The sequence below is a fragment of the Lathyrus oleraceus genome, chromosome 5 (genome assembly GCF_024323335.1).
Source record: "Lathyrus oleraceus cultivar Zhongwan6 chromosome 5, CAAS_Psat_ZW6_1.0, whole genome shotgun sequence".
Classification (NCBI taxonomy): Eukaryota; Viridiplantae; Streptophyta; class Magnoliopsida; order Fabales; family Fabaceae; genus Lathyrus; species Lathyrus oleraceus.
Genome location: NC_066583.1, coordinates 306,222,603 through 306,238,278, shown reverse-complemented (window position 1 = coordinate 306,238,278; position 15,676 = coordinate 306,222,603). Strand labels below are relative to the sequence as shown.

The 15,676-nt window shown below is 34.1% G+C and overlaps 1 protein-coding gene across 1 annotated transcript; it reads left to right on the top strand.

Moving 5' to 3' along the window:
* The first annotated feature begins 1,939 nt into the window (after positions 1-1,939).
* On the top strand, positions 1,940-15,286 carry LOC127084178 (acetyl-CoA carboxylase 1). Its single transcript, XM_051024577.1, has 30 exons — positions 1,940-2,148; positions 4,916-5,294; positions 5,431-5,637; positions 5,714-5,875; positions 6,158-6,250; positions 6,339-6,434; positions 6,523-6,696; positions 6,885-6,978; positions 7,058-7,245; positions 7,326-7,376; positions 7,454-7,493; positions 7,603-7,727; positions 7,812-7,928; positions 8,032-8,106; positions 8,203-8,259; positions 8,383-8,487; positions 8,621-8,707; positions 8,789-9,169; positions 9,260-9,370; positions 9,459-9,545; positions 9,629-9,805; positions 10,065-10,142; positions 10,242-10,364; positions 10,517-11,115; positions 11,235-11,472; positions 11,582-11,937; positions 12,059-12,272; positions 12,356-12,532; positions 12,614-14,767; positions 14,882-15,286. The coding sequence occupies exons 1-30, from the start codon at positions 1,955-1,957 to the stop codon at positions 14,936-14,938; spliced, it is 6,996 nt and encodes a 2,331-aa protein (XP_050880534.1). The 5' UTR covers positions 1,940-1,954; the 3' UTR covers positions 14,939-15,286.
* The last annotated feature ends 390 nt before the right edge of the window (positions 15,287-15,676 follow it).

The window sequence follows — 15,676 nt, the reverse complement described above, 5'->3', positions numbered from 1 at the left end:
AAATATGATAAATAAGACTAGTTTTATTTGTTGGTGTCAGTATATCATTGTTGTTGTTTTTTTGAAGTATTTATTTTATTTTGATGATAAAAAGAAATTGTGTTTTGAAGTGTTGTTGTGATAAAAAGAAGATAGAATATTAATAAAATGATGATATTCTAAAAGTAAAAAAATTATTAATTTTTTATGCAGTGTTAAAATATTTTATTTTACTGGTTAATTGTGTTATTTGATTACTAAAATATTTTAACTTTTAATTTTACCATCTCTAAATTTACATCTATAAAATTATAATTAACTAATAGTCTAAAACTTTTTATTAACCCTATTGAATATATATATATATATATATATATATATATATATATATATATATATATATATATATATATATATATATATATATATATATATATATATATATATATATATATATATATATATATATATATTCTTTTTTTATGTCTACTAGTTAAAGTGATTTTTTTTGTGTGCAAATACATTGTATAATATTAGTTTGACTTGTAAACAATGAAAATAACCTTGTTTAATTATTTTATAATTTTAAGAATAAAAAGAATATAAAAAATTAAAGATTAAATTTCAGTTTTTGTTCTCCAATTTTGCTAGATTCACGAAATTAATCTTACTATTTTAAATTTAAACAGTTTTGATACCATTATTTTAAATTCAAATAGTTTTATTTTCCCTCTCATATTTTTTATATAAAAAATTAATAAGATACTTGTTTTTTAACTTATATATTTATCTATAAAGTTTAACAATATATTTTTATTTATAAAGTTCAACAATATATTTATATACGATAATTTGTAGTAACTTGTAATTTAAAACATTGAAACATCATTTTACTTTTTCACAAATTATTTTATTTTCACATAAAAGAAAACAAATTCAAAATTTTCTTCTATGATTTTCTTTTAATATGTTTTTTAATGGTGTTGTAATTTATTATATTAATATTTTTAATTTTTAATTGTATATATTCCTCAATGATTTTCTTTTTTATTTATATATTTTGAAGTTGTATTTTTTATTTTCTAATTTTTGAAATTTGTATAGTTGTTATATTATAAATACATTTGATTGCAAATACCATATAAAATAGTGTGATATATAGGAATAATAATCAAGTTTTTGAAATAAAGAATAATCAAGTTTTGAATAAAGAGTGAAATGATTTATTTGCATAAATTAATTATATATTTTTTTGGTATTTTTAATTTTTATGTTAATTGAATAATAAATGTATTTGAATTATGTAATATATTAAATATATTGATTATTCAATCAATTTTAAAAATTAAATTTTTTAGAAAATAAGATCAAAAAATAATATTTTATTCGCCAATTTTTTTTCGATATTTCAATATATTTCTGTAGAATGTAAACAAAAAGTATTGGTCAATTGGATCGATTATTTGTTTAGTTTTCAATAATAAATCATAGTCATGTTGAGAATAAAAAAATCATACACATGTAAAACAAAACTAAGATTATTTCACCTACTACTTCTCTTTCTTCTAGATTCACAAAAAGAATAAATTATTGTGCATCTTTTGTAAAAAAAAAACACTTTATAACAAGTAATAAATTAATTTATACCAAATATATTCTATTCTTTAATTTTTTAGGCATATTCTTCTGTTTTTTTAGGCCCAATAGTTAATTTATAGTTGTAGCCCATTTGCTTAGTTTATTAACAGATCTGTTTTTTTTTTTAATTTGAGGAAGTCCAATGTCAATCTGGTTCAATTTTCTATTTACTGATTTGATTAATATTCATGAAAAAGTTACTCAAATTCTAGTTTAGGATTTGTTACATTATTTTGTCATATTTTCAAACACTAGTTTAGGTTAACTTTCAATCACTTATAGCTTGATGAACCACTTGTGATTTTCTGTTTTGAAAACAAGTGGCTGGTCTATTACAATGGCATCATTGTTCCTCCTCAAGAATGGTTGTTTGGAATCAAAAATCAATTTCAAATTGCAAAATTCAAATCACGACTTTGGACATTACCTTCATCGACAACGAGAAAGACAATTCTTGAATTTTCTCGAAAGAAAGAACACAATCTCGATTGCTTCGAAGTCTTCTTCTATTTACAAATTTCATCCTATCAGGTTATCACTTTTATCTTTTTTTTATGCTTTAATATTTTTATATCTTCTTACTTTTTTAACAGATTTGTATGTTACATATTATTAAATCTAAAACAACCATGGAAAACTTGCTTTAACATACCAATCAATTTGATAAAACTTTTAATAATTAAAAAAAATGCCATAATCTTTCGTTAATTAGTTTGGCTACACAAACATCAAGTTGATTGTGCTAAGTTAGGGAAAGAGAAACTAGTTTTCATAATTTTAAAATATTAATTGATTTCATTACAACTTTTATGGTCATATATGATATTATTACATTTTTTTAAAATATATTTGTTGATGTAGTCATTGATTATAATTTCTTTTTTAACTATTACCTAATTTGTTTGAGGAAATGCTTATCACGATGGAACAAATTGAGTAAGATACTAGAAGTAAAATAATATTATATTTTTTCCATTAAAGAAAATAATAATATATTACTTTCTCTAGTCATATTTTTAGAAAAAGTTGATTTTTTTTATATATATATATATATATATATATATATATATATATCATTTTCTCTAATCATAAATATAGAAAATAACTCTTTTATTAATAATTATTAATATTTAGATTAAAAATAAATATTTAAATTTAAATAGTTTATTTAAAGAATATATATGTCTCTTTTATCATTTATTATTATATATGAACAAGATACACATGTTTTTTAAATAAGTTTTTTATTCTTAATTAAGATCATCGGAGATAGTACTATATGAATTATTATATATATTTTATTTCTTTATTAAAATTTTCACAAAAATATTAATACATTTATAAAATAAAAAAAATAGTGTTTTGAATTTATCAATATCATTTTATATTACAATTAAATTTGTTCTAGACAAACAATTTTGAATTAATTTTTTATAAGAAAATAATAATAAAAGAAGGAGGTAAGGGTGGCATGAATAAACCTAACTCCCAACTATAACCTAAATCAATATTCTATAATCAATATTAATTTCAAACATATCACCGATTTAATTAAATGAAATGCCACCTATATGTTTTCTTTACCATTAAAATGTAACAGACTCTTTGAACTTGGTTTCACATCCCAACCTTCACAAAAAATGCCATATTTTAAAATAGAAAAATTAAAAATTAAAAACTCCATATCCTAATTTGAGAGAAAACAATTTTAGTGTCTACTGTCCATTATAACACACACACAAAATTTGTCAACTAATATTATAACTAAATTTTATATCATTATTTATTATATCTGAACATTTATTTATAAGATTAAATTGAACCATATTAAAATCTTTGTTAATATCGATGGACCATCTATTATGGTTTGTGGTATGAGACCTTACACATTTATTTCCACGTGTTGTTGTGTTGTTGTGTTTGTGGTTGTTTTTGATAGAGTAAGAGGGGTTGTTGTTGTGATTGTATAGTTTCCATATTTGACTGATTAGGAAGAAGGGTTGTTGGTGGGCACCGCCACCACATCAACTCATAAGTCAATAAACCCACATTCATCACTTTTTCATCTAATACAAAACCATTCTTTCTTTATTCTAAATCATTTTCCATTTCATAACAACGTGCATTTTTCCAACCCCAATCCATATTACCAATCAAAATCCTATTTTTTTTACTGGCTTGTTAAATTTCAGTGTTCAATAGTAATTACAGTTTTAGAGAGAGAAAGTGGGTAGCTGGGAACTACTACTAGTATTTAGGAGAGAGAGAGAGACAGAACAAGTGTTGTGGCAGTGGCAGGTACCACGTGCTTCCTTCATTCATGACACCCATCAAACCTTAACCCAAACCAAACCTACCTCTTTTTTCTATTTCTTTGGTTGCTTTTTGCATGATCATCATTTACATGCATTCATAATTCACCTTCTATAACCTTTCTATTTCAATGCTTCTTCTTCTTCCTCTCAAACAGTAAAGTTGGCTGAATTATTGATTTCCCGTTTCAAGGTTTGTGTTTGATTGTTGGTTTTATTTCTATTTTTATTTACCTTTTGTTTTGAGGTTTAGAGGGTTATATGCTTAGGTGAATTTTACATTGTTCATGAAGGAATGGAAAGGAGAGGAAAGGAAAGCTTTTTATGCCCAATTTGTTTAGAATTGTTCACAAAATTGTGTTTTTGTTTGGTGGGTTGGTTCAATTTTTTGTTGGTATGCTAAATCACAAGGTGGGGGTGATTAGTTGGTTGAAAAAGCTTGATATCAATCATTAGATACTGCTTTTTTTTTGGGGGGGGGGGGGGGGGGGTCAATACCGAATCTGAAAGTGAGAGTGATGGAAAGAGAGAGAAAGAGAGAGATTCTCAACTACTAGGCTGTGTTTGGCTGTTTATATCTTGTAGTGAAAGGTGTGAGTTTGGGATTGAGGGATTTGTAATAGAGTTTAATGTTCTGATTTGTCAAAATGAGTTACCTTCATAATCTGTAATAGATAGCTCTTTTAGTGCTTTCAAATTGGAGTTTCTTACCAAGTCCATATGTGGTTGACCAAACAGAACCTAGCAGTTTTTTTAGTTATTTTATTTTTTATACTCTGTTAATTTTGCAGGATAAGTTAATATGTAGATTTTTTCTATTACTTGTTTATATGTTTTATCTTGAGTTTCTTCTATACAAGAAGCTACATGAATAATTTTCATTAAATTTTTCTGGATTTCTGTTTGTAAATAAGCAATATCAATTGGAGCAAAGAAATTTCTTTTACATGTTTTGAGTTTCTGCTGATCTATTTTTTATTGTGTAGTATTTTGGAGACAGCTAGAAAGAGAACAATAATGGCTAGCGCTGGGCATGGAAATGGACACATAAATGGTGTGGTATCGAATAGGCACACTGCCACAATATCTGAAGTAGATGAATTCTGCAATGCCCTTGGGGGAAACAGGCCGATTCATAGTATATTGATTGCGAACAATGGAATGGCGGCAGTCAAGTTTATACGCAGTGTTAGGAGTTGGGCTTACGAGACCTTTGGCACGGAAAAGGCTATCTTGTTGGTTGCCATGGCTACTCCAGAAGACATGAGAATCAATGCAGAGCATATCAGAATAGCTGATCAGTTTGTGGAAGTACCTGGTGGGACTAATAACAATAACTACGCCAATGTGCAGCTTATTCTAGAGGTGTGTAATGTCGGCTTCATGAGATTACTGCAGCTCGTTCTTGTCGTTTAAATGATTTCAGTGCGTATGTAATTGAGATTATTTTGATCTGCGTAACTTGTTAATTTTACTGACGGCAATGCAATGCATTTCCCAGATTGCTGAGATAACTCATGTTGACGCAGTATGGCCTGGTTGGGGTCATGCATCAGAGAATCCTGAGCTACCAGATGCATTAAAAGCAAAAGGAATTATATTTCTTGGACCTCCTGCAGTATCTATGGCGGCTTTGGGTGATAAAATTGGTTCATCGTTGATTGCTCAAGCAGCAGATGTGCCAACCCTTCCATGGAGTGGTTCACATGTAAATTTTATCTCCCGTTGTAGTTTATTTCATTTGTATGGGTTACCCAACTTATGACTTTGTAATTTTTCCACAGGTGAAAATTCCTCCTGAAAGCTCCTTGATTAGTATTCCTGATGAAATTTACCGGGCAGCATGTGTTTATACAACAGAGGAAGCAATTGCAAGTTGTCAAGTCGTTGGATACCCTGCAATGATCAAGGCATCTTGGGGTGGTGGTGGTAAAGGCATAAGAAAGGTTTGCTTCTTGTATGGTCAACTCTGTAACATGTAGAAAATCTTATAGTATCTATGCCTATGAAGCACTAACACAAACATCAGATACATACGATATTGACACTCAAATGTTGACACCGGTAATAATTTGAGAACATGAAAGTGATTGAATATAACTACATGTGTTACGTTAAATCTAAAACATCGGTGCTTACGTAGATCAAAGCTGATAATCTTGTGCCAATCATAGTTTATGTTTTGTTTGGTAAAAGTTAAGAAACTAACAGGCATGTGGATATTTTAGGTTCATAATGATGATGAGGTAAGGGCATTGTTCAAGCAAGTTCAAGGTGAAGTTCCGGGCTCACCTATATTTATAATGAAAGTTGCTTCCCAGGTTAGATAAACCACTGAACTTTGATCTAAATGAGCTTGATTCTTGGAGTTCTGATCATTTTCTGATGATCTCTCTTGCTTCTAAATAGAGCCGGCATCTTGAAGTCCAACTGATTTGTGATCAGTACGGAAACGTTGCAGCTTTACACAGTCGTGATTGCAGTGTTCAAAGAAGGCATCAAAAGGTATGGAAATCTTCTGTTAGTAGTTACTACACCAAATTGTCATGGTGGAATGAATCTCGGTAATGACATAATCAATCATCTGTAACAGATTATTGAGGAGGGTCCGATTACTGTAGCACCCCCAGAAACGGTGAAAGAACTTGAACAGGCGGCTAGAAGATTAGCTATATCTGTAAATTATGTTGGGGCAGCTACCGTTGAGTATCTTTATAGCATGGAAACTGGCGAGTACTACTTTTTAGAGCTGAACCCCCGATTACAGGTGTTGTACTATAACCTTGATTTTAGGCCACACCATAATTAATTTGTTTTTCTCTTATGGCTTGATTGCTTCTCCTTTTGACTTTGACATAAGCATTTAATAATGTTTGACATAGGAACTTTATCTTAGTATTTTGTTGTCATGTTTATAATGTTTCCTTATGTTGTTTTGCATATATTGATATATAGGTTGAGCATCCTGTTACTGAATGGATAGCTGAGATAAATCTTCCTGCAGCACAAGTTGCCGTTGGGATGGGTATCCCTCTCTGGCAAATTCCCGGTAAAACTTCAAATATAATGTTTTTACTATTATTGCTTTTGTACATATAGGTCATGTGTCTGATACTCATACTTAACAGAGATTAGGCGTTTCTATGGGATGGAACACGGTGGAGGGAATGATGCTTGGAGGAAAACATCAGTTTTAGCTACCCCTTTTGATTTTGACAAAGCACAGTCTACAAAGCCAAAAGGCCATTGCGTGGCTGTGCGAGTGACTAGCGAGGATCCTGATGATGGTTTCAAGCCTACAGGCGGGAAAGTGCAGGTTAGCGACTAAATCCAACAGCAATTTCATCTTTAACTCATTAATCCCATTACATATACTGAGTTAAAAATATTTTTCAGGAACTCAGCTTTAAAAGTAAACCAAATGTTTGGGCTTACTTCTCTGTTAAGGTAAATCTTCTATCTCTTTGTTTGTACGTTTAATTTGATTGGTGACATGCTAAATTTTGGCAATTATATGTTTGCAGTCTGGAGGAGGAATCCATGAATTTTCAGACTCTCAGTTTGGTATGCAGTAACTTTGATCTTGAAATTGCAGATTCTAGGCTATCGTGTTGATATTTTAATGTATAGATACATACTTTTTCAGCTGCTAATATCATAAGTTTTACCACAGGACATGTTTTTGCCTTTGGAGAATCAAGGGCTTTAGCAATTGCAAATATGGTTTTGGGGCTGAAGGAAATTCAAATTCGAGGAGAAATTCGTACCAACGTTGATTATACAATTGATCTTCTGAATGTAAATCACTATCACGATGACAAACTAGTTTTATGAAAAGTGGTTATTATGCATAAGTGACACTATTATATAATTTTATCTCAGGCTTCAGACTACAGAGATAACAAAATTCACACAGGATGGCTGGACAGTAGAATTGCCATGCGGGTTAGAGCAGAGAGGCCTCCTTGGTATCTGTCTGTTGTTGGAGGGGCACTCTATGTAAGCGAACTTTCTTATTTTTAGTTTTATCATTTTCTCCTCGAGTTTTTGGTATTTTCTCATGTTCAGATTCATGATCCGTGGCTTCTTCCAATTTATACAGAAAGCTACTGCTAGTAGTGCTGCTTTGGTTTCAGACTATGTTGGCTATCTTGAGAAGGGGCAAATCCCTCCGAAGGTATTATATCCAAATGGGAAAAACATGAGATTCATAGTGTATCTAACTCCGTCCTTATTTTCTAGTGATACTAATGTTTGTTTATAATTGTGCCAGCACATATCTCTTGTCCATTCTCAAGTGTCCTTGAGCATTGAAGGAAGCAAATATACTGTATGTAATCTTATAAGTTCAATTTGATAGACATTCTTTGTAATTCCCTTACGTTTTTTGGGACTTACGCTATTATATGCAATGCTCAATTTGCATAACTCATCTTCCAAAACAATTTTGTAGATTGATATGATACGAGGAGGACCTGGAAAGTATAAATTGAAATTGAATCAATCAGAGATAGAGGCAGAGATACATACTTTACGTGATGGAGGTTTATTGATGCAGGCAAGTATTATTCTCTGAACTACCTATGCGTTTGAACTTTTGTAGCTCTCTTCATTACTGTATTACTCAATATAGTCGATTTTATAGCATAGGTTTCTTTGATTTCTTAACTGTTAGTTTCCATTTGTTACAGTTGGATGGAAACAGTCATGTAATATATGCAGAGGAAGAAGCAGCTGGAACTCGCCTTCTAATTGATGGAAGGACTTGCTTGCTTCAGGTGAAACTAGTTTATTTCTACCTTTAAGAATTCAATTTCTTTTTAAGCTGGCTGAGGTAACTAAACACCTTTCATATGCAGAATGATCACGATCCATCAAAGTTAATTGGAGAGACACCATGCAAGCTTCTGAGATATTTGGTTGCTGACGACAGTCACATTGACGCAGACACACCATATGCTGAAGTTGAGGTCATGAAGATGTGTATGCCTCTCCTCTCCCCTGCTTCTGGGATTATTCATTTCAGAATGGCTGAAGGTCAAGCCATGCAGGCTGGTGAACTTATAGCAAGGCTTGATCTAGATGATCCTTCTGCTGTAAGAAAGGCAGAACCCTTCACTGGGAGCTTCCCAATCCTGGGCCCTCCTACGGCAATTTCAGGTAAAGTTCATCAGAAATGTGCGGCAAGCTTAAATGCTGCACGGATGATTCTTGCAGGCTACGAGCACAATATTGATGAAGTGAGTAAATTCCTCCCCTAAATTATTTTATAATTATTATTTGAAACTTGTATTTGCCTTTCTTATTAACAAGCTAGAAACATGTCTCAGGTTGTGCAAAGTTTGCTCAATTGCCTTGACAGCCCTGAATTACCTTTCCTTCAATGGCAAGAATGCCTGGCAGTTCTGGCAACCCGTCTTCCTAAAGATCTAAGAATTGAGGTAAAGGGACACCTTGCCTGTTTTTTCACTCTGATTTAATGTTTTCTGACGTGATCTGACCTACCCTTGAACTATTCTGGTATTTCAGTTGGAAGCAAAATATAAAGAGTTCGAGATTATTTCAAGCTCCCAAAATTTTGATTTCCCTGCTAAATTATTGAAGGGAATTCTTGAAGTGAGTTGATGTTCCTGAATTGCTTATTCTGACATTTTCCGTTTCAATACAAATAAATTCATGGCGGGTGTTTTATTCTGCAGGCTCATCTTTTCTCCTGTCCTGACAACGAAAAAGGAGCCTTAGAAAGACTAGTTGAACCTCTGATGAGTCTTGTAAAGTCTTATGAGGGTGGAAGAGAGAGCCATGCCCATAAAATTGTGCAATCTCTTTTTGAAGAGTATCTCTCAGTCGAAGAACTATTTAGTGATAATATACAGGTTAGTGTGATTATTTGATTGCTTGTACTAATTATTGGAATCAAACTATTCATTGTATGTCTCAGTGTGCTCATAACAAAAAACCCGTCAACACATTTATTTTTCTTCATTTTCATGTTCATTTCATTGAACTACTTGTTTATCATTCAACTACTTTGAAGCTAAGAAGGAATTTTTAACATAAAAGATATAAGATGTATTTCTAATTATTCAGTTTCCCAGAATATTCATAACATTTCCTCTTTCCCCTGCCATCTAGGCTGATGTAATTGAACGACTCCGTCTTCAATACAAGAAAGATTTGTTGAAGATTGTAGATATTGTGCTCTCTCATCAGGTATACACTTTTATAACATACTCAGCTCGAGTGATTTCCTCCTTGATGTCTTGTTAACACGGTACTGCAATTATATTAACTGCATTTCATGGGTTTCAGGGTGTCAAGAGCAAAAATAAGCTGATACTGCGACTAATGGATAAACTGGTTTACCCTAATCCTGCTGCCTATAGGGATCAATTAATCCGATTCTCCCAACTCAATCATATTGTTTATTCTGAGGTTGGTATTGCTATATAGAGGGTTCTATGATCTGCATCATGTTATATTTTAAAGAATCGCGGTGTCTCTTATAATTTCGTTTTGTGTGTGATACTTTTAATTTCTTTAAAACATTTTGATTCTAATCCTGATTTGTAATCATCTTGATGCAGTTGGCTCTTAAGGCAAGTCAACTGCTTGAACAAACTAAACTGAGTGAACTTCGATCCAGCATTGCTAGAAGTCTTTCTGAACTTGAAATGTTTACTGAGGATGGTGAAAATATTGATACTCCGAAGAGGAAGGGTGCCATTAATGACCGAATGGAGGACCTTGTGAGCGCTCCTTTGGCAGTTGAAGATGCCCTTGTAGGCTTATTTGATCACAGTGATAACACCCTTCAAAGGAGGGTTGTGGAAACTTATATACGTAGGCTCTACCAGCCATATCTTGTCAAGGGCAGCATCAGGATGCAGTGGCACAGATCTGGCCTTATTGCTACATGGGAGTTCTTAGAAGAATACGTTGAACGGAAGAATGGGGTTGAAGACAAAACACTAGTGGAGAAACATAGTGAGAAGAAATGGGGAGTGATGGTTGTAATTAAATCTCTTCAATTTTTGCCAGCAATTATCAGTGCTGCATTAAGGGAAGCAACCAATAACTTCCACGACGCACTTAAAAGTGGTTCTGTCGACTCAAGTAACCATGGTAATATGATGCATATTGGACTAGTGGGCATCAACAACCAAATGAGTTTACTTCAAGACAGGTACAGTTTCGGAAATTAAATACATTATTTTGAACCTATTTTTATATAGTTTTTTCTTGGATTTGTCAAAGCATCAATCGTTGTATTGTAGTGTAGCTTAACTTTTTGGTCTTTTGCAGTGGTGATGAGGACCAAGCTCAAGAAAGAATCAATAAGTTGGCTAAAATACTCAGAGAGCAGGAAGTAGGGTCTATAATACATGCGGCCGGTGTTGGAGATATTAGCTGTATCATACAGAGGGATGAGGGGCGTGCTCCAATGAGGCATTCCTTTCACTGGTCAGCAGAAAAGCTATATTATGAAGAGGAACCCTTGTTGCGTCATCTGGAACCTCCGCTATCCATTTATCTTGAATTGGTTAGTTATTTTATGCTTCAAGTTCCTGTTTTATTTTAGAAGATGCGAAAGAAACATATTTCATTTGTATGCTTAATCTTTAACTCATTTAATATTTGTCTGATTACAGGACAAACTTAAAGGCTATGAGAATATACGTTATACACCATCTCGTGATCGTCAATGGCACCTCTACACAGTCGTGGACACCAAGCCACAACCAATTCAAAGAATGTTTCTTCGAACACTTCTCAGACAGCCAACCACAAATGAAGGATACTCTGCTTATCAAAGGGTAGATGCAGAAACGTCTCGTACCCAATTGGACATGTCCTTTACTTCAAGGAGCATTTTTAGGTCCTTAATGGGTGCAATGGAGGAGTTGGAACTTAACTCACACAATACCACCATCAAATCTGAACATGCTCATATGTACCTCTATGTCCTACGGGAGCAACAAGTAGATGATCTTGTGCATTATTCCAAGTAATTATTACTGCAGACTTATCCATATCTATAGTTTTAATAATATTTATAAATATTCTTTTATTAGCGTAAAGTAAAAAACATTTCATCTGGTTCTTACAACTTTGGATGTTAATACCAGGAAAATTAACATAGATGCCGGTCAAGAAGAAACAAAAGTTGAGGCAATCTTGGAAGAACTAGCACAGGAAATCCATTCCTCTGTTGGTGTAAGAATGCATAGATTAGGGGTTTTCGTATGGGAAGTGAAGCTCTGGATTACAGCATGTGGACAGGCAAATGGTGCTTGGAGGGTCATTGTAAACAATGTTACTGGTCATACATCCACAGTACATGTAAGTTTTTTAATTTCTTAAAAATTTAGAGAGAAACATCCTGCATGCTTTTCTCACTCAGATTCATAATTTTTAAAAATCAGATATATCGAGAAATGGAGGATGCCGCCACTCATAAAGTGGTTTACAGTTCAGTCACGGTAAAGGGTCCACTGCATGGTGTACCAGTGAACGAAAACTATCAACCTTTGGGAGTTATTGACCGAAAACGTCTCGCAGCAAGAAAGAGTAGCACCACATACTGCTACGATTTCCCCCTTGTAAGTTATATTGAATGAATTTAGTGATAATTTCCCCTTATAAGTCAAATTAGGTTATCTAATGAGAAATGCTTATTGCAGGCGTTTCAAACATCCTTGGAACAATCATGGTCAATTCAACAGACAGGAATTCAAAAAGCCAAAGATAAGGATCTCCTAAAAGTAACGGAGCTTAAATTTTCAGAGAAAGAAGGTAGCTGGGGTACTTCTCTTGTTCCTGCAGAGCGTGCTCCTGGACTCAATGATGTTGGCATGGTAGCCTGGTTGATGGAAATGTGTACTCCTGAATTCCCATCTGGAAGGACAATATTGGTTGTTTCGAACGACGTTACATTCAAGGCTGGTTCTTTTGGCCCAAAAGAGGACGCCTTCTTTAGAGCAGTAACTGATCTTGCCTGTGCTAAGAAAATACCTTTAATTTACTTAGCCGCAAATTCTGGTGCTCGTTTAGGTGTAGCCGAGGAAGTCAAAACTTGTTTCAGAGTTGGTTGGTCTGAGGAATCTAAACCTGAGCATGGTTTTCAGTATGTATATTTAACACCTGAGGACTATGCTCAAATTGGATCATCAGTGATGGCACATGAATTAAAGCTTGAAAGTGGAGAAACCAGATGGGTTATAGATACCATTGTCGGCAAAGAAGATGGACTGGGAGTTGAAAACTTGAGTGGCAGTGGTGCCATTGCCGGTGCCTATTCAAAAGCGTACAAGGAAACCTTTACATTGACATATGTGACTGGTAGGACTGTTGGAATTGGTGCTTATCTTGCTAGGCTTGGGATGAGGTGCATACAGAGGCTTGATCAGCCTATAATTCTTACCGGTTTTTCAGCATTAAACAAACTTCTTGGTAGGGAGGTGTACAGCTCTCACATGCAACTTGGTGGACCTAAAATCATGGCAACTAATGGAGTTGTTCATCTTACTGTTTCGGATGACCTTGAAGGTGTTTCTTCTATTTTGAAGTGGCTTAGCTACATTCCTTCTCATGTAGGTGGCGCACTTCCCATTGTAAAACCCCTTGATCCCCCAGAAAGAGAAGTGGAGTATTTACCGGAAAATTCATGTGATCCTCGTGCAGCCATATCTGGAACTCTGGATGTTAATGGAAAATGGCTTGGAGGCATTTTTGACAAGGACAGCTTTGTGGAGACACTAGAAGGATGGGCAAGGACAGTTGTTACAGGAAGGGCAAAGCTTGGAGGAATCCCTGTGGGAATCGTTGCAGTAGAAACCCAAACGGTTATGCAAATAATACCTGCTGATCCAGGCCAGCTTGATTCTCACGAGAGAGTTGTTCCTCAAGCTGGGCAAGTGTGGTTTCCTGACTCTGCGACTAAGACGGCCCAAGCGATATTGGACTTCAACAGAGAAGAGATCCCGCTTTTCATTCTCGCAAACTGGAGAGGCTTTTCAGGTGGGCAAAGGGACCTTTTCGAAGGAATTCTTCAGGCTGGTTCAACTATTGTCGAGAACCTTAGAACATACAAACAGCCCATATTTGTGTACATCCCAATGATGGGTGAACTCCGTGGTGGGGCTTGGGTTGTCGTCGACAGTCGAATCAACTCAGACCACATTGAAATGTATGCCGAACGAACAGCTAAAGGTAACGTCCTTGAGCCAGAAGGAATGATTGAGATCAAATTTAGAACAAGAGAATTGTTGGAGTGCATGAGAAGACTTGATCAACAATTGATTACTCTGAAGGAAAAACTTTCAGAAGCCAAGAGTAACAGGGACTTTGGTACATATGATTCTGTGCAGCAACAAATTAGATTCCGTGAGAAACAACTTTTGCCTTTGTATACTCAGATTGCTACCAAATTTGCTGAACTGCATGATACCTCCTTAAGAATGGCTGCAAAGGGTGTAATCAGAGAAGTTCTTGATTGGCGTAACTCGCGTTCTGTCTTCTATCGGAGACTGCACAGAAGAATCGGTGAGCACTCACTGATCAACAGTGTGAGAGATGCTGCTGGCGACCAATTGTCACATGTATCTGCCATGAACTTGCTCAAAGACTGGTATCTGAATTCTGATATTGCCAAAGGTAGAGAAGAAGCTTGGTTGGACGACGAAGCATTCTTCAGATGGAGGGATGATCCTGCAAATTACGAGGATAAACTAAAGGAATTGCGTGTCCAGAGACTGTTGCTTCAGTTGACAAATATTGGCGACTCAGCTCTTGATTTACAAGCTCTACCTCAAGGTCTAGCCTCTCTTTTAAGCAAGGTAAAAACACTCTTGTCATTATATAGTTAGTTATATCAACTGTTTAATGTTTTATCATTTGCTTCGTCATCTCTTGAAACATGGAGATATGATTATTTGAATTCTTGTGTGCAGTTGGATGCGTCAAGTCGCGAGAAGTTGACTGTTGAACTTCGCAAGGTACTCGGTTAGGAAACAATAAAAGCGCTTGTGATCTGCCCATGCATTCATGTTGTATTGTGTTTGTGTTGTAGATGCATCACCGTGTAGTATTGTAGCCATTTTATTTGTGCAATTGAATCCCTTGGATAAAATGTTATCACCAAGGGCAAGCAAATTGCAGCATCCCTAAGAAAATGGACTTTCACTTGAGGGATCAAACTGTAAATGACTTCAGTCTTGGATAGATTTTTAATTTATGCAGTTAGAGAATCACAACCAGCATTGCCGTGGTTGATCGACTCTTTGCGTGTATCGGAATAAGTATGTAATAATTTGTAACATTGATTATTTTTTATGCAAAACAATTTTGGGCAGTTAGCATATGCTTCCCAGCAAGTTTACAGTCACCTATTGGCAGTGGTTGTATGAACTTTTTCAGCCAAAAGATCAAGCTTTCCAACAAGTTTTGTTTGGAATATTTATAAGCATTTTCACCAACTTTTAACATTATCACAACATAAAAAACACGATCTGTTTCAATCAAGGAAGGGTTGATGAATGGATGGTTGTGAGGAAACTACAAAATAATGTAGTAAACAAATTTTTGGTGTATAGAAATGTTATCTTTATAGTGTAAAATTGTACCTTGATGAAAACCTATTGTGTTGGGAAAATGTCTAGCTCTCCATCTTGTACCTGAACACTAGTTAATACTCTTACATATATTTTTCGAATAGTTCCAATATATGGAATTTCAACTCTTTTCTT